This window comes from Lissotriton helveticus, chromosome 11, assembly GCF_964261635.1.
Source record: "Lissotriton helveticus chromosome 11, aLisHel1.1, whole genome shotgun sequence".
Lineage (NCBI taxonomy): Eukaryota > Metazoa > Chordata > Amphibia > Caudata > Salamandridae > Lissotriton > Lissotriton helveticus.
Window position 1 is genome coordinate 189,989,155 of NC_136072.1, and position 18,428 is coordinate 190,007,582.

The window sequence follows — 18,428 nt, forward strand, 5'->3', positions numbered from 1 at the left end:
TATAGTGAATAGAGAATAACCTCTACCATTAGTGAGAGGGAAGTGGGAATCGGAGACCTAGACCCACAGGTGACTGTGTGTTGTTTGTGTATGCCACATTTCACTTTTTAGCCTTATATAAATACTTATTTCTTCCTAAAAGTAAGTATTTGACTTGATTGGACAATCATTTATTGTTGCTATTGAATGTATTTTGAGTTGCGATCTTTTGTTCAATGCCCCCTCCCCCTTGCATTTACCTTCCCCCAAGAAGCCTTAGACTGCTCAATTCACACTACTACTGAGAATCAAGTGATGCAGGTGTATTTGGTCCAATTCCTAGGACCCAAAGTAAGTCGGGCCACTGGACATCAGGAGAATAAAGCCTCAACTCCCACGAGTTCTCCTTGCCCTGTGGCCTTCTGAAAGGGGTACTTCCAGTCCCACTTAATCTTCGAACGACAAACCACCGAAAACCAGACTCACCTGGGCACTAACTGCTGGGGCCTTCACTCCCTCACTAGGTCATTCACCCATCGTCTTTGTTATCCCATTGACAAGAATGGTAGGTCAGTGATGGAAAGGACTCTCTTCCAGTACTGCCCCCAGTGCCACTCTAAGTTCTCCTGGACCTTCCACCTTCAATTCTGCAATCTCTGCCTTTCTCCTGAGCACAATGACATCATGTGCCAGACATGCTTCACATTCCGACCAAACAAGACTCTATGGTACCTATGCGAGCGGAGGTGGGCCCATCAGAGAATGCAGTAACAGAAGACCGACGACACCCCCAATGTCTTCAGAGCCCGTGAGATCAAAGTGGAGGAAGAGGCCGTTTAATCAGGGGCCCAGGAGGTCCTGTTCAGAGGCAAATTCACACTCCAAATATGTGGGGGAACAGTAACACGACCCCGAACCCATGATCGTGGACATCTTCAACCATGAGTATTGTTGGCACCCACTCACACCACGTAGACAGGCAGAGCACTGCCCCGGTGGGGGTTAGGCATCAAACCTGGAGACTACAGCCTGCCGAGCCACCACTACCTTCGGGCTATGGTCAGAACTGACAAAAGCCTTAGAGCCAACGACACGCAATCCCCTTCAAAGTTGACAATCTTCTTGACTCTAGCACCGAAGCTAACATTTTCACTGAAGCCGCCACCGGCACCAAAATCAACATCGGCGCTGAAGGCTGCATCGATGCCATAGACCAACTCTGTGCTGAAGAACCTCTCAACTTCATGCTCCAAACAATCAGAGCAACCAAGTTTCCAATATCCCAGGTGGCATTAGATGCTTGCCAGATGTGTCTATTTATCCACCCGTAAACTGGCAGAATCACCACCGAGCTGCCGACCAAAGCCGCAGAAGACTCTTCAAGGAAGAGGAAGTCAAAGTATGAGGAGCAAATTGCTTTGGAACCTCCATCTCCTCAAAAGAAGACCGAGGTACTAGCGCTCTTCCTTCTTCACCTCCTCCTAATCCTCCTCCTCCTCATTCTTCTCCACCCCACTCCCCCATGACCTCCTTCACCACCACCGCCTAATGCCTCATCTCCTCCAGCTGCCAATGCTTAATACCGCTCCTAAAATTTTCAAAGAGCCAGTCAAGGCCACCATCATATTTTGTTTTTTTTTACGGAGTTTTATATAGTGCGAACTTGACCCGAAGTTATGAGAGCGCTTTACACGAGCACCAGTTGCGTTCTAGGAGTACACATTCATTTTTGTTAGGAATTGGGAGATTAAGTGATTTGCCCAGAATCACAGGATGTTGCGCGTCCTTGCCAAGACTCGATCCCTGTTCCCCAGATTTGAGGTCGACACCTAGGGTTGGCAAAAATATAAGTCCTCACTGAATGACCCTCTCAACTTTTGTGGTCAGTTCCTCTGCACTCACTCCTACTCCAAAAAGCACGGAAACACACCGGTGTCCAGTAGACACTTCACCTCCTGATAAGAAGGGTTAAAAACTAACCACAGAAGGCAAAAGAGTGGCAGCACAATCAGCCACACACTGGTGAGTTGCCAACTCTGTTGTCACGTACTCCTAATACGACAGTAGCACTGGTATGAGATAGAGCAACTCCTCAAATACCTCCCTGAGGAATATAGGCAGCATGAGCAATAACCAGTTACAGAGGGTAAAACCATTTTGAATAGCATCGTCCGCTGCACTCTAGTGACTAACACCTCGACCAGGGAAGCTAACATCAGCAGCCTGGTCCGATGTAAAGCCTGGCTCTGTGTCTCTGGTTTTAAGCTATAAGTACAATAGCATATGTTTTACCTACTATTCGACAGTGAACACCTTTAGAACACAGGTAGACCAGATGCTTGAAAAAGCTCAAGAAAGACACAGACACAGTCAAGGCAATGGGTGTCCTTCAGACATCCTCTTCTACGGGGCCCTTGCCGAGGTCGACGTACATGGGAGGCAGTAAGACCACTTCCGTAGACTCTATGTCTCCTATCAGAGGCATCTATGAAAATACGATCAGCAGGTAACGTGGGTATTTTCTGCAGGGGGCTACATGGGCAATAACACCAGGGCTAGGGGTAAAGTGGGGTCAGCTAAAGGAGCCGCCTCCTTTAAGCAGTGACTCCCATCGACTACATCCTGATCACACTACACCTGTTGGGGGAGGGGGGGGGCTGCAGGTGTTTCCTCTTCATTGCGAAGAGATCAGCTCCAGTTCTCTCCATGATAGAGCACAGCTACTGCCTAGAGCACATTTCACCCACAGACACACCCTCTCCACAGGTCACCAGCTCCTTCTTCAAGAAGTGGTCCAGGCACTCGTTATCAAAGGGGCAATAGAACCAATGCCACTGCGGCATCATAGCAAGGGGGGTGTATTAAATAGACTTTCTACTCCCCAAAAAGAAGTGGCCTCTATGGCCCAGACTCCCCCACAGGCCCTTCGACAAGTACATCCTACCAGAACATTTCAACATGGTCACTCTGCAGGTTGTCATTCCTCTGCTGCAGCAAGGCGACTTTATGACTGCACTTGATCTAAAGAATGCCTACTCCCACATACCAATTCATCCTGCTCATGGCTGCTACCTACGTAGAAGGTGCAGCATTTACATACTCCCCTTCATGGATGAATGACTGATCAAGCAAACAGTGTCTCGCTCGCACCCAGGCCACTATATCCCTCTGCCACAATTTGGGGTTCACTATAAATACTATCAAGTCCTACCTACAGTCCCTTCAGATCCAGCACTTTCACGGGACTGTACTCTATACAGTCACTGGCAAGGCTTACCCAAGTCCAGAACAGGTGCAAGCAATTCAAACATCTTTTTCATCCATATTGTCAATTAACAGTCATGACTGTTATGTGCCTTCTCGGAATGATGGCCTCACGCCTAGCCATAGTTCCCCACACCAGACTTCACATACGTCTGCTACAGCAAAGCCTTTCAGCACAATGGTCACAAGTGCATGGTCACTGGGAGGATCTAATTTTGATACGGGGCTGCACCCATCGCACTTTCCAGTGGTGGAAATGCAAAAATGTATTGCAGGGTCAACCCTTCATGGATCCTGCACCACAGGTGACCATCACCACGGACACCGTGCTCTTAGGATGGGGGAGTGCATCGTCAACAACTGACTGTTCGGGCATGTGGTTGGCACAACAAAGGGGCAGTCACATCAATTACTTTGAGCTTCTGGCTAGCCAGCTATTTCTCAAGGCTTGTTTCCAGCAGATTCAGCACAAGGTACTCCTGATAAGGAAATACTACATGACAGTTGATTATTTTCCCCAAAAGCAAGGCAGCACACATTCACCAAAGCTGCCAGTACTAGTCCAAAGCATTTGACATTGAGCGTTTCACAGTTGGATACTCCTCCTAGCAGAGTAACTTCCTGAAGTGAACAATGACTTTGCAGATCTGCTCAGCAGGATGCAGCAACAAGTCCACGAGTGGGAACTACACCCACAAGTCCTACTCCCATACTTCCCCCATTGGGGTGTTCCAAGATAGACCTCTTCACCACGGCCCAAAACGCTAAGTGCCCAAACCTTGCCTCAGGTTCTCACACCCACAGTCGAGGGACAATGCTCTATGGATAAATTGTTAGGAGATCTTTGCCTATGCTTTTCCTCCTTTCCCACTCATTCCGTATGTGGTCAAGAAGCATCGGTAAACCTCCCTCACTCTCATCCTTATGGCTCCCATGTGGGCCAGACAACCTGTTTCTCAACCCTTATAGAGATGTCAATGGTCTCCCACAAGAAGCTCCCCAACAGGTTGTCCTTCTCACTCAGAACGAAGGCACAGTAAGGCACCCCAGCTCCAGGCAGCACAATCTAGGAATCTGATTCCTGAGATGATTGAATATGGCTGTGTCACTCTTCCTCAAGAGTGTATGTCTATCCTCAACAAAGCTTGCAGACCTACTACACAAACCTATTATGCTGCCAAGTAGAGAGAGTTTGTCCATTACTGAATTTTCAAACCACCCGGACCTGCTTAAACCTGCTGTTCAGGATATTGTCTGCTACCTGCTCCATTTGCAGAAAGTATACACTTCCATCTGCCTTCACTTAGCCGCTATTGCAGCCTACATGCAGAACCGGGAACACTCTTCTTTGTCCAAAATCCCTGTCATCAAAGCTCAAACAGGTTACCCACCCAGGGTACAACGCACCCGTCTGGAACTTTATCGCTGTCCTTACCAGACTCATAGTCCTCCCTTTGAGCCTCTACATTCGTGCTCCTGGCAGTTCCTCTCCTGGAAGGTTGCCTTCCTTGTCACTCTAAATTAAAACTAGCAAGTTTCTCTTGGGAGGATCAGTACATACTCAATAGTACCTAATTTTCTCACTTGTACCACTCAGTTCACCAGCTTCACACAATCATTCAAAGAGACCCTAGACCCTATTGTCCAATTATAATACATGTAATACAACAAAAATGCATTAAAAAGATTTTTTATTTTGATTAAAAAAAGGGAGTTTCTTTATCAAGTTCTTTTGATCTAATATATCACAATACATTAAAAATACATACATAGCACAAAATTGTGTCCAAATGATGGTGAGAGACAAAAACATACAAATGCAACCTATTAGTCACATCTAATGTCGGTTGTTCCCTATGGAATTCATTCTATAGTTTGTTAAAATATCCACAGCCCCTAATACTCTATTGGACATAAACAATTTCCTTGGGGGAAAAATATATAAAAACCAAAGGCGTCAACGCATTTCGGTGGTATATTTCAGATGTAAACCACCTTCTTCAAGACTACAATAATGTAACAGTCTCTTCTGCATTAAGGCCTGGAAAAGTCCTTAAAAGTACCAAGGATGGAACAGGACCTTGTGCCCTTCAATCACTGTGGGCGGGCCTCCGTAGGGCTCCGAGCGCCAGTATCGCACAAAATCTAGTGTATAGGCTCCACACCCCTCCTAAAATGTTTCAAATGGTAGAGGTGCACTCGATTGGCCCCTACAGTCTGAATCCTGTGTGGGGGTCCAAGGTTACTTTTTAATGTGAAACACTATCCTGTTGCTAAGGATCCATGAATTGGTTTGTTCATGCAAATGGGATCTCAAACTGTAGCCACTTATAGTGGGACTCAATATGCAGTATTGCGAACACAGATGGCGTTAGCCTTGGCTTAGAGGAGAGTTTATATGGGATGGCTGTGTGTCAGGGTCCCCTCCATGACACTATGGTGCAAGGATGTAAACGAGTGAGCGATTTCTGAGGAAATACATATGAAGTTAAGTCGCAGGGATGACAAGCTACAGGAGGATTTGGAAACATGGGCTGCATTGCTAGAAATTATGCACACAAAACAAGAAGCAGAGGATGGGAGGGGAGTAGAGAGGGGAGCACGGTCTCAGGACATGGCCATTTCTGGTATGCAGGAACACATCCAAGGGGCTGGGGGATCAACTGGTCCCACCCTGACCCCTTGATGACTGCTGGATGGTTGTAGCGGTGGGTGAGGACCGGGACCACATGGCTCCTCAATGCCCCACGCTTTTGTCAAGTGACAAATAGTACTAGTAAGGGAGACAAGGATAGAATCAGTCGAAAAGAAAATCGTGCCTAGAGGGAGGGGAAACTGATGTCTCTGTAAGGTATTGACTCTACTGAAGAATGAACGCAGTTGAAGTACCAGTTGAAGTACTATTACGTGTTTTTCTTTATTTTATTTGCTGTTTCTAATGTTTAAGATCACGGTTAACTTCACTGTACACACTTATAATTTGGATGCGATATGATGTACTGCATGGCATGCTGTCAAACATTCAATAAACAGAGGTTTTAAAAAATAACATTAAACCTAAAACACTGAGACATGTTTTGTATTGAAATACTTTATTTAAAATACTGATGTTAATACTACTACGTTTACCATTACAACTAATGCGTTTTAATATTGATAATTGTGCCCATTGATTTTAAAGGAGGTGCATTGGTAAATCATGACATGAGGCTGCTTTTTCCTAAGCGGTGTTGCCCTAAGAAAGCGAATAGGCTTGCCTTATTTAAAATGACACTCCTTATACTGTAACATTGCATCTAATATACATTTTGGGTATTGTAGCCATAAGGTTCAGGGGCACCTTAGGGATGTAAGGTGATATGAGGGTGTTTCCAAAAGGATTTCCATTTCCATCCTGATGGACATATTTGTAATTTAATGTCCAGTATTTAGTGGTGTGTGTGTGTGTCTGTAATAAAAGTACTTTGCCTTTTTAAAAGAAAAGGCACTGACTGGGCAAAGATGTATTGAATAGTGTTGCTGTGTACCAGCAGGGTGGGATTACCAGCCCACACCACCTCCACTGAGTAGTCCTTGCACTACTCTGCTTCGCTACCATGAGAGAGTCAAATGCTACAGTAGGGTACTTTATTCCCAGTAAAAAGAGAATTGCAAACTCATTACTGGTGAAGGACTCGCATCCTTCATAACTAATAACTCAATTTGTTACACACATCAAATAAGGTGTCTTTAGCGATGATAGATTATAATTTGCTTATATTGAAACATCCGACTGGTTTTGCTCAAAATCACATCCTCGTCACCACTTCCATAAAAATCCTTAACAATGCTTGTAAAGAAAGCAGGAAAACTTTAATGGAGACATAAACCACATCACCATCAATTGTCCATTGGTAAGTCTAGTACTCCATGCAATTTAATCTACAGTTCAAACCATAAGAACTTACTCATAATAACATGCTTAGTGACATGATTGCATTCCGAATTACAGATACTAGTTGTTCAGATCATTACACCACTCAGCAACAAGGACGATGAATTATAATAAATTCTCACAGGTATAGCCAGCTGATCAAATGCTTCAGAGTTAATGGATTCTGATGTTCTTTCTTTCTTAAGCGAATTGCCAATCAATTAGCTTTTAAGATAGAGCTCAGCAAATTAGTTAGATATAACTGTGGCAAATAGCATATAGCATGTATTCAACTGTATGACCTGGTTTCTCATTTGTTGTCTTTCCCCTTCTTAGCAAAGCTATGATATTTGCAGACATTCTTTTTCAAGTGATCGTGTTCATATCCTTGTAGTCATATGTAAGGCATATATGAAAATATTTGGCAAGACTTTATATTAGGTGCATATGTACATTATTTAAAACCCTTAAAATATATATAGTTTTAAGTTTATATCAACTTTTCTTTGTCTTGTTTATTACTTCAACAGTGGAAGGCCCATGACGGTGTTATTTTAAAGGTAGATTGGAACGCTGTCAATGATCAAATCATCTCTGCAGGCGAAGACTGCAAATATAAGGTATGTCAGTTTAATTTTCTCACATAGTTCCAACTTTCTTTACGTTTGATTTCCCCACCAAGATCTTCAGTCAAATTGCTTTGTATATCTACTGTAGCACGGAATTCAGAACACCTTATCACATGAGTGTTTTAGCTTCTTGGTGCCATGAGACAACAAACGTGCTCCTTATGTTTCATGTCCGTTTTTTTCGCTGCAGCTGTATGGTCAAGTTAATTTGATTTTTTGTATTTATGGTTCCTGACTATGAACGTCTATTTTGAATTGTATCTGCTTAGGTTTTCATGTCTTGCAGTAACGTCCGTTTATAGATTGTATCCCCCTACTACACAACTGTGCCATTTTGAGCAACACTTATTCCTGTAGTCCATGTGGTTTAAAGTCCCTGTCACTGTCAGAGTGGGTCTATTGCCCATAACAGAGAAATAAATGTGGCCAAATCCTGGAAGCACTGTCTTCTGTCTGAGAAAGGTATGCCAGTTGAGGCAGTGGAGGATAATGGCATTGATGATGTACGTTCTCATCCAAGCATTAGTAAATAGTCTCTCCTTTCTTCCCCTAAATAGAAAATTGCTACATACTCAGATCACTTAAATAACTTTGCACCACTGGAGCAAGTGATGAACTCTGCTTTTTAAATACATTAAATGAGCATCCAGCCAAACTACCTCGAACACTATATAATGTACCATATAATATTTGCTGAAGTTTATACAAGATAAACATAATCACGATAAAGGTATAAAAACAATTCAACCTGCCTATCATAAATTCAACATTCATAATGGTACCCATGGCCATTCACATTAAACTGGTCACAGGAGCGTTTAAAGTAATATGATATAAAGATCTGAAGAGACGAGAGGATAATGTAAATATTCAAAAGACATATGTTTGACATCTGCAGCCAAAAAACAGGCAATAGAGTTACAAATTCATCAGATAATAACTGTAAAAACATTCATGCGTAGGCACACTTGTTTAAAATGTCTTCCCGTCTATAGAGGCAATGTACAACCCTTTCAGGGCTTGGTGTAATACCGACCACAGGACTCTCTTCACTTTGTCATGTTTTGTTGGTATTACACAAAACCCCAGAAGAATAACTGAGTTAATGAAATCCACATTCTCTGAGTTAATATATAGCCTTTCAGAAAGGCTGTATTATTTCAAAAAGATATTTCTTTTGTTCTCAGGATGACTTCACATTTCTTTATAAACCCTGTGATCTGTTTTCCTAGCTATTTTTTCCGAGGCCTGAGACTGATACTGATAGATCTATATGTAAATTGTCCTGTAACTTCATCAGAAAGCTACGCAGAATATCTGAGCTTTTTCTCCCTGATTGCAAGCATTTGTATAGATAGCAAGCCTTTGAGCTTCCCTTGTCGTTTTGGCTGTTCTTGCCTCCCTCATTGCTGTCACATCAATGGGGGCTCCTCTTCCTCAAAGGAAACATCTCATTCCACCAAAACAAAAGAAGCTAATTGAGTTTACACCGGCTTGTTCATATTTATAGATTCTTGCTTTCATGCCCTGTACATGAGGGGTTCTTGATATAAAAGCAATGAAACGATGTTCACATTTTGCAACTCTAAATTAATAGGCCCACCTCAGTATGCACTGCCCATCCTCTGTCTGTGGCTTAGCTACCATCCTTAATATTATTTCCATATTCTTGATTAGAAAGAATCATATAGACTAAAAATACTGAAGTTTCCACTGGTGAGAAAGTTCTCTGCAGTATTTTTGCCCTTTATAATGTTACATGTAGGCCTCCCATTATATTATTAGAATTAGCAGCAATAGTGCTTTGATAATGACCCTGAAAAGTATAGTAATTAGAAGCACAGGATTTTAGATGTTCACGACGCAAAGGCGCAGAGGGTTTATCAGTTGCTGTCAGGAGACTAGTTGGGTGAGTTTGAGGCCAGACTGAAATACGAGGGTCTGAGCTTTCTGTAGGAAACATTATGTTCCAGTGCAGAGGTGAAAATGCAAGGAAGCATCTGAACACTGGAAAGGAAAGGAGCACAGAAGCTGAGGACTGGAGTAGGCAAGAATGATTAGGAAACTGAAACTCTGTAACATGAAACATTAAGATAACACAAGTGCTACAACAAAGTAGTACAAGAGAGATGACAAACTATCATAAATGATAGCTTGTATACTTCATGAGTAGTGATCGCAATGCGAGGTGAAAGATCTCACAAAAAAGCAAGGAGCAGATTACTCTCAAAGAGTTCTGGGAGACACCCAGCTGCTCCCATGGAGAAAGAGGGCTGGGTGGTTCCCTCTGCCAGAGGCACAAGCCTCAGAATCTAACTGCCACCCACCCTTGGTAATAGAGACAATCAAGATTCTAATATAAACAGACCAGGAGACAAAGAAAAACCGTGGAGAGAACACAGAAAGAAGAAATGGGCTCAGGGAAAAGCAGGACTGAAATCAAAATGTTGTTCAGGACTGGAATACACAGAATATGCAGTAAGGAGAACACAGAAACAGGGAATTGGGCTCAGGAAAGTAGGAGTGGAATAGCAGGCATGGAATACACAGAACCTAAGGGAAGGAGTTTATATGTTACATAACAAATTGGGCAGAGTCCAGATAATGCTAAGAACAATGAAAATCACAGGAAAACAAGAGATAAAAACTGAATCAAAAAGCATCCCTAAAAAATAGAAGGGATGCGGAGGAGCCCGAAGAGACTCAACACCAAGTCATCGACGAGCCACTGTACTCTGAGCTCACTTTGCAGAAATAGCCAGAGGCACTGAAGAAGAGCACAGGTGTGAGGAATAACACAGGTACAAGGTATCAGGGAACCACTTATTATGAGGTGAAGACTGAACTGGGGCTTTTAAAAGGGAAAACCAGGAAACACAAGCCAGGAAATAGGATAGCCTGGAACAGAGTATGGATTGGAGCTAAGAGAGTGGTTCAGAATGCAAAAATAAGAATCCGGATAAGTGTACAGTCCAGGAACTAAGGTAGGGAAGAAAGAACCACAACCAGGAAGCGATCATCTTGGAAAGGTCTGATGACAAACGAACTACAAGTACCATTTTTAAAAAAAATATCTTTATTGCATTTTGTATTTTCTGTTACATAGGATCTAATCATCGGCATATATCGCAATTGTGGTTACATTGCCAGTGCTAAAGAAGTACTACGTATATCATTCAACATTGTTCCTGCATACAGTCATAGCCCTTCTCATATCTACGTCTCAGGGTTTGACGTGCACTTGTAAAAAAAAAATAACATAGGCGCCAAGAGCCCACATAGTTCGAGGCATGTGGGCTGCTAAATTCATATCTTAGCATTAGATCGCCGCCTAGTGTTGGGTCCGGATGATCGCACATTGTTGTCTTGGAAGAGTCTTCGAAGTATCCTGAGATAGGTGACTCCTCCCCTGGACTACAGTGCGCATGGGCATCGGCTCCATCCCCAGATTGTTTTTTTCCGCCATTGGGTTCGGATGCGGTCTCGACGTCTCTCTGTCGGAACCGAGAAAAACTAGCTTTTTTACGGCCAAAAGGCCTTATATTCTTTGCGTCGGTATTGTTTGCGCACGGTCTCGAGTTCTTCCGTCTCTTGGAGTCGGAAGCAGCGGAGTAGTTTCACTCTTCGGACATCGAGGCCTTCTCATCGCGACACGACCGCAACTTTTCAGCATGGAGCGGAGTCCGTTTAAGAACTGTCCGCTCTGTGGGTCCAAATACCCACATATAGACGTGCACCCGGTCTGTAACAAATGCCTTTCACCAGACCATAACGAAGACAACTGCATGGCCTGCGCAAGATTCAGGTCCAAGAAGACACTCAAGCTTCGGCGCGCGGTGCGCCTTGAGGCCAGACAAGCGGCCCCGGATCCAGAAAACATCTTCGGCGACCAAGAAGAGGTGGACCAGAGCCATCATCTTCAAATCTCCCCGCCCGGGACGGAGGTCGAGGCGGATCCGGAAGACGACGACGGAGTCGTGGGTCAAGGCCTTGAATACGTCGACGAGGTAGGGGACGTCGAAGAGGTTTATGGGGCCGCGGAAGATAGCTCAGGGGACGAGCTATGCCCCGAAGGTTACGAAGATCGAGATCGGGTCACGGGATCGCCTGTCGGCCTTACCCAAGACCCCGTACCGCAAGCCACGGCCCCGCCTTCAGGCCCGGCCACGGACATACTTGCTGCGCAGCCAGTATCGAAACCGAAACTGAAACCTACGGTATCGACTACACCTAAAATGGCCGACCCAAAATCGAAACCGAAACTTATGGATTCGAGCGTCCCTAAGATGGCGGCCGTACCAACAAAAACGGCTAAACCCGCTGCTTCATCGACTCCGTCGGCCTCCGGTCCACAGAAGTCGAAGAAATCTGTCGATTCGAAATCGGCGCCAGAGGAGGGATCCTCTAAGAAGGGTGGTCGGCACGGGTCAACCGCTGCGACGCCGGCAAAGCCCGCCAAAGCCAGCGACACGGCTCCGGTTCCGACTGGGACTGCGTTAGTCGGACGCGTGGTGGAAACGGAGCCGACAAAATCACAAGGATCGAAGGCTGGAACATCTGCGCATCGGTCCAAGGACTCTGGGTCGGCGGCTGCGGCATCATCGTCCAAAACACAGAAGGGCCGACAGGACGTCGGATCCGAGGGCAAGGTCAAGACCTCCTCGTCGGTGCCAAAGGCCACTGTAAGTGACGCGTCCCTCATTGCCTCTTCACTACAGAGAATCAGGGAGAAGGCCTCTGCTACGTCGGCTCCGATGCCATCGCCACAGAAGCCGATGGTCGTTCCGGTGAAGCCTGCGGGTAACCTTCTCTTCCTTCTGCCGCCAAAAGAGGCGCCAAAGGCCTTTTCAACAAAATCGACGCCTAAGAAGTCGGATTCTTCAACGGCAGGGGCACTTTCAAGTCGGGTACTCGACTCAGAAGAGGATTCTGAGCGTTTTATCGACGCAGACACAGGCAAATTGACCCTTTACAAGAGGAGGATCACTTCACAGCCAGTGGACTCCTATGTCACCCCCCTGAAGAAGAAAAAGCTTCCCCAAGACGCTTCAGGCCTCATGGAACCTATCCAGCCTCCTCCAAGAAGGAGCCCAACTCCTTCTCCAGAACACTCTGAGGGTGAGGGATATGATGAAGATGACCAATACACTTTCCCCATCAATGAACCAGATGCACAGCCAGATTCATATGATGACATTGGTGACCAAGGCACCCAAAATGTGGGGCAAGACCCACAGCCTTTCAGTGCACGTGCATCCCCTACAGAAGATTCTGCAGGTTTTCATGCGCTCATTGAGAGGGCAGCTGCTAATCATGATGTGGACATGCATGCTGACCCGGTAGAAGAAGACTTTCTATTTGACACTTTTTCAGTCTCTGAAAGGACAGTAAAGACACTGCCTATGCTCAAAGGGGTCCTCAAGCATGCTGCGGACATCTTTAAAGACCCTACCAGGGCGAGAGTGGTCAATCCACGTATCGAAAAAAAGTACAGACCAGCACCTGCAGACCCTGCATACATTCGGGGACAGTTGCCGCTTGACTCCCTGGTGGTCGCAAATGCCCGCAAAAGGGCCAACTCCCAAACAACGGGTGAAGCTCCTCCCCCGGATAAGGAGTCCAAAGTGCTAGAGGCTGGAGGCAAAAGAGTAGCTGCACAGGCTGCCAATTTTTGGCGTATTGCAAATACACAGGCACTTTTGGCACGTTACGATAGGGCGCATTACGACACCCTAGAGCAAGTTTTACAACACCTGCCTCCGCAGTTTCAAGAGGGCACCAAACTGCTTATAGAGGAGGGAAAACTGATCTCCAACGCAGCCATAAAGTGTGCACTTGATGCCGCGGACACAGCCGCTAGGGCCATTAACACTAGCGTCATGCTGAGACGACAGGCGTGGCTCCGCATATCGGGGTTTAAACCTGACATTCAAACAACCATACTTAATCAGCAAGTCAATCCTGATAGACTGTTTGGTCCAGATGTTGACACCACCTTAGAAAAAATTAAAAAAGACACCGAAACTGCTAAGTCTATGGGGGCCCTACAATCACAACAGTTTCGTGGCAATAATTTTCGTCGCTCAGGTGCACGTGGAGTCACCAGAGGACAGATGGGTCAACAATCACAATTCTCTAGAGGTGGAGCACAATCCTCGTTCCCCAAACAGAACAAGGGGGGTTACCGAGGAAACGGCACCAGAGGACGCGTTAGAGGGAACAACAACTCCCGCTCCTCTACCCCAAGCAAACAGTGACTCTCTGTCACTGCCCCCCGACCACTTAACACCTGTCGGGGGGAGACTACAGCAGTTCCTGCCCGTCTGGAGAAACATCACCACAGACAGGTGGGTGCGACAACTTGTCCAGTAGAGTTGAAATCCACTCCACCCAACATTCCACCAAGGCGAAGGCCTATGTCCGCAGAGCACTTGCACTTATTGCAGCAGGAAGTGGTGGTGATGCTGCAAAAAGGCGCCATAGAGCTCGTGCCAGTGGGAGAGGAAGGCACGGGGGTATATTCCCTGTACTTCCTTATTCCAAAGAAGGACGGATCTCTCAGACCCATTCTGGATCTGCGTCCCCTCAACCTGTATATACTGTCAGAACATTTCCATATGCTTACACTGCAGCAGATTCTTCCCTTGTTAAACCAAGGGGACTTCTTAGCAACCTTAGACCTCAAGGATGCTTATTTCCACATTCCACTACACCCGTCCCACAGGAAATACCTCAGGTTCACTATCCAAGGCAGGCATTATCAGTTCAAGGTCCTACCCTTCGGAGTCACCACAGCCCCAAGAGTGTTTACCAAGTGTCTGGCGACAGTAGCAGCGCACCTCAGGAGGCAGAACATACATGTCTACCCCTACCTGGACGACTGGCTCGTTCAAGCCAAGTCGGAACAACAGTGCGCCGCGGACATGTCGACTACCATTCACCTCCTTCACGATCTAGGTTTCTCGTTGAACTACCCAAAGTCGCATCTTCAGCCGGCACGTGTCCGGCAGTTTCTAGGTGCGACGATCAATACCCTGACGGCCATGGCTCAACCAAACCAAGTCAGGATAGACAGCATGCAGTCTCTAATCCAGAAGTTCAGACCACAACACTCACTTCCAGCGAGAGTGTTCATGCAGTTGATAGGCATGATGGCCTCCTGCATCTTCATAGTCCCTCACGCCCGGTTACATATGCGCCCGCTCCAGGAGTGCTTAGCAAATCAGTGGACACAGGCTCAGGGACAATTAACAGACCTAGTGTTGGTTACCAGTCGGGCATACGACTCTCTGCATTGGTGGAATCCACACAACCTTTGCAAGGGCCGACTGTTCCAGGACCCAGTGCCACAGATTATCCTGACAACGGACGCATCTCTCCAGGGATGGGGAGCTCATCTGCTCACTTACACAGTGCAGGGACTATGGACGACGCAGCAACAGAAGATGCACATCAACTATCTGGAACTGATGGCAATCTTCATGGCGCTCAAGTCCTTCATTGTACATCTGTGCAACAAGGTAGTGTTAGTCCGGACGGACAACATGACCGCGATGTACTACATTCAAAAGCAGGGGGGCACCCACTCGCCACAGCTGTCTCATCTGGCTCAAGGCATGTGGCAGTGGGCCATTCAGAGGAACATCTTCCTCATGGCAGAACACCTCCCGGGCAAGGACAATCAGATGGCGGATCTGCTCAGCAGATACAGCCATCAAATGCACGAGTGGGAGTTACACCCATCTGTACTCCACCCGTACTTCCAGCAGTGGGGTCATCCGGAGATAGACCTGTTTGCAACAAAAGAAAACGCAAAATGCCAACACTTTGCCGCCAGGTTCCATCACCCACAGTCGCAGGGGAATGCGATATGGATGAACTGGTCAGGCAAATTTGCGTACGCTTTTCCGCCAGCCCCTCTGATACCGCTGGTGGCAAGAAAGCTAAGGCAGCACGCGATGACTCTCATCCTGGTTGCTCCAACGTGGGCTTGCCAAGCATGGTACACCACGTTCCTCGAACTCTCAGTGGTGCCGCATCAAAGACTGCGCCTCACGCCCAGACTTTTGACGCAGAACCATGGAGAAATTCAGCATCCAGATCCGCAACAGCTCAACCTGGCGATCTGGCTCCTGAAGTCCTAGAGTTTGGATACCTTAACCTACCTCCAGAATGCATGAACATCATCAAAGAGGCAAGGAAGCCAACTACCAGAGCATGCTATGCTGCAAAATGGAAGCGTTTTGTCATTTACTGTACAGCCAATGACATCAACCCGCTAGCTGCATCTATCCCTAACATCATTTGCTATCTGCTACATCTTTACAAGTGCAATCTAGCGTTCACTTCTATTCGGATACATCTCTCCGCCATCGCAGCTTATCTTCAGAATAGGCAGCATCTCTCTGTCTTCAGAGTGCCTGCCATTAAAGCTTTCCTTGAAGGTCTGAAACGAGTCATTCCCCCAAGAACACCGCCAGCTCCGGTGTGGAACCTCAATGTGGTCCTCACCAGACTGATGGGACCACCATTCGAGCCACTGCACTCGTGTGAACTCCAGTTCCTAACGTGGAAAGTAGCTTTCCTAATTGCTATTACGTCACTGAGGCGTGTTAGTGAGCTGCAAGCGCTCACAATCCAAGAGCCATTCATTCAGATTCATCCAAATAGGGTAGTGCTACGTACTAACCCCAAATTCCTTCCAAAGGTGGTGTCACAGTTTCATCTCAACCAAACTATTGACTTGCCGGCATTCTTCCAAAACCCACAAACGGTGGCGGAAAGAATGCTCCATACGTTAGACGTACGGAGGGCGTTGATGTACTACATAGACAGGACACAACCCTTTAGGAAAACAAAACAACTTTTTGTTGCCTTCTCACCACAACACAAAGGCAACCCTATTTCCAAAGCAGGAATAGCCAGGTGGATCGTTAAGTGCATCCAAATCTGTTATCAAAAGGCCAAGCGCACTTTAACAATACCCCCAAGGGCGCACTCCACACGCAAATTGGGGGCATCCATGGCTTTCCTAGGGAACATTCCTTTAGAGGACATTTGCAGAGCAGCCACGTGGGTTACACCACATACCTTTACAAAACACTACTGTGTAGATGTGCATTCCAAGCAGCAAGCTGCTGTAGGACAGGCTGTTCTCAAGACACTTTTTCAGGTTTCTGCAGCTGGCACGGGCAACCGCCGCTGATGGAGGGACTGCTATGTATTCTATGCTAAGATATGAATTTAGCAGCCCACATGCCTCGAACTGAATATGCTACTTACCAGTATGCATCTGTTCTTGGCATGTAGGGCTGCTAACATTCATATCGCCCACCCTCCTCCCCGGTGCCTGTCGCAGCTGCAGATATACTATTGTATTCAATCATTAGCATGGACATCCTTTACACCTTTCACTCCATCTTCTGCCACAATGGCGAAAAACAATCTGGGGATGGAGCCGATGCCCATGCGCACTGTAGTCCAGGGGAGGAGTCACCTATCTCAGGATACTTCGAAGACTCTTCCAAGACAACAATGTGCGATCATCCGGACCCAATACTAGGCGGCGATCTAATGCTAAGATATGAATGTTAGCAGCCCTACATGCCAAGAACAGATGCATACTGGTAAGTAGCATATTCATTCTGTTATCTCTGATCGTGGAGCGAAGCGAACCACAAGTGCCATAATGCACCAGTGATGTGGGAGAGTGACCTGCACTGGAAAGTGAAAAGAAGCTAGATTTGCTAAGTGAATGTGTATAATGTGTTTTTCTGATATAAAGGTTGGTTTCCTGAAAGCCCTCTTGAGTGACACCTAGCAGGAGGATGGCAGAATCCGGACAATTGCTCCTTTTGTGCTTTCCCATAAAAGAAAAAAAATATATATATATATATCCAACAAGATATTGCTGTTCCTGCTAGGAGATATTTGAGGCATGGCGCTCTTCAAATGTTACCTACTCTTGACAGCAAATTACTGCAGCCACATGTCTTATGTACTAAAGTAATGCATTCAATTTCTCTAGTATTTTAGAAGGAGTAACTTGTAATCTATAGCATTTTATTAGTTTATATTCTAGCTTGTGATGCTAAATTATTTTGACACAGCCAATATGAGTTTAGTAACAATTGTTTGTTTAAGAATTGCATGTAGATACATATTTACCCCATATTAGGTGTATTTTGCTAGGAGGCAACCAGCAGTCCAACTCAGAGCCTGGAGTCATATCATATTTTCAAAACTGACACACACAATGCATATAAATGTAAATAATCTGCCAAAAAACAGTTTACGTTGTAAGTGTTTAGCCGAAACACCTGGATTGAGCATGCCTTTTGGGTCCTGGAGTTGACGTCCCTCCTTTGGATGCAAAATCTACGCTATGAATTTCATACTGTAATGTACTTGTGAGGCTTAAAAGTGCTAACTTAAGTCTACTAAGAAATGATCGTTTATTGATATTATTTCAATCAAGACTTTTTGTGAGTGTGTTGTTTTATGAATTTGAACATTTTGTAACATAATTTAACTAAGTCAATTTGCCACAGGTTGTCTAAGTTCCATTGCTAGCATCTCTCCATATTCCAATACTAAATAAATATTGTACGTTTTTGGGTTTAGACAAAGATTGCGAGTGCAAG

The 18,428-nt window shown here is 45.7% G+C and overlaps 1 protein-coding gene across 2 annotated transcripts in view; it reads left to right on the forward strand.

Annotated features, from left to right (window-relative positions):
* IFT80 (intraflagellar transport 80) overlaps positions 1 to 18,428 on the forward strand; it is a 326,686-nt gene that overhangs the window by 112,701 nt on the left and 195,557 nt on the right. For both annotated transcript variants that reach the window (XM_078666860.1, XM_078666859.1), the window contains exon 7: positions 7,687 to 7,776. In XM_078666860.1, coding sequence (XP_078522986.1) covers positions 7,687 to 7,776 — 90 coding nt within the window. The remainder of the gene's footprint in view (positions 1 to 7,686; positions 7,777 to 18,428) is intronic.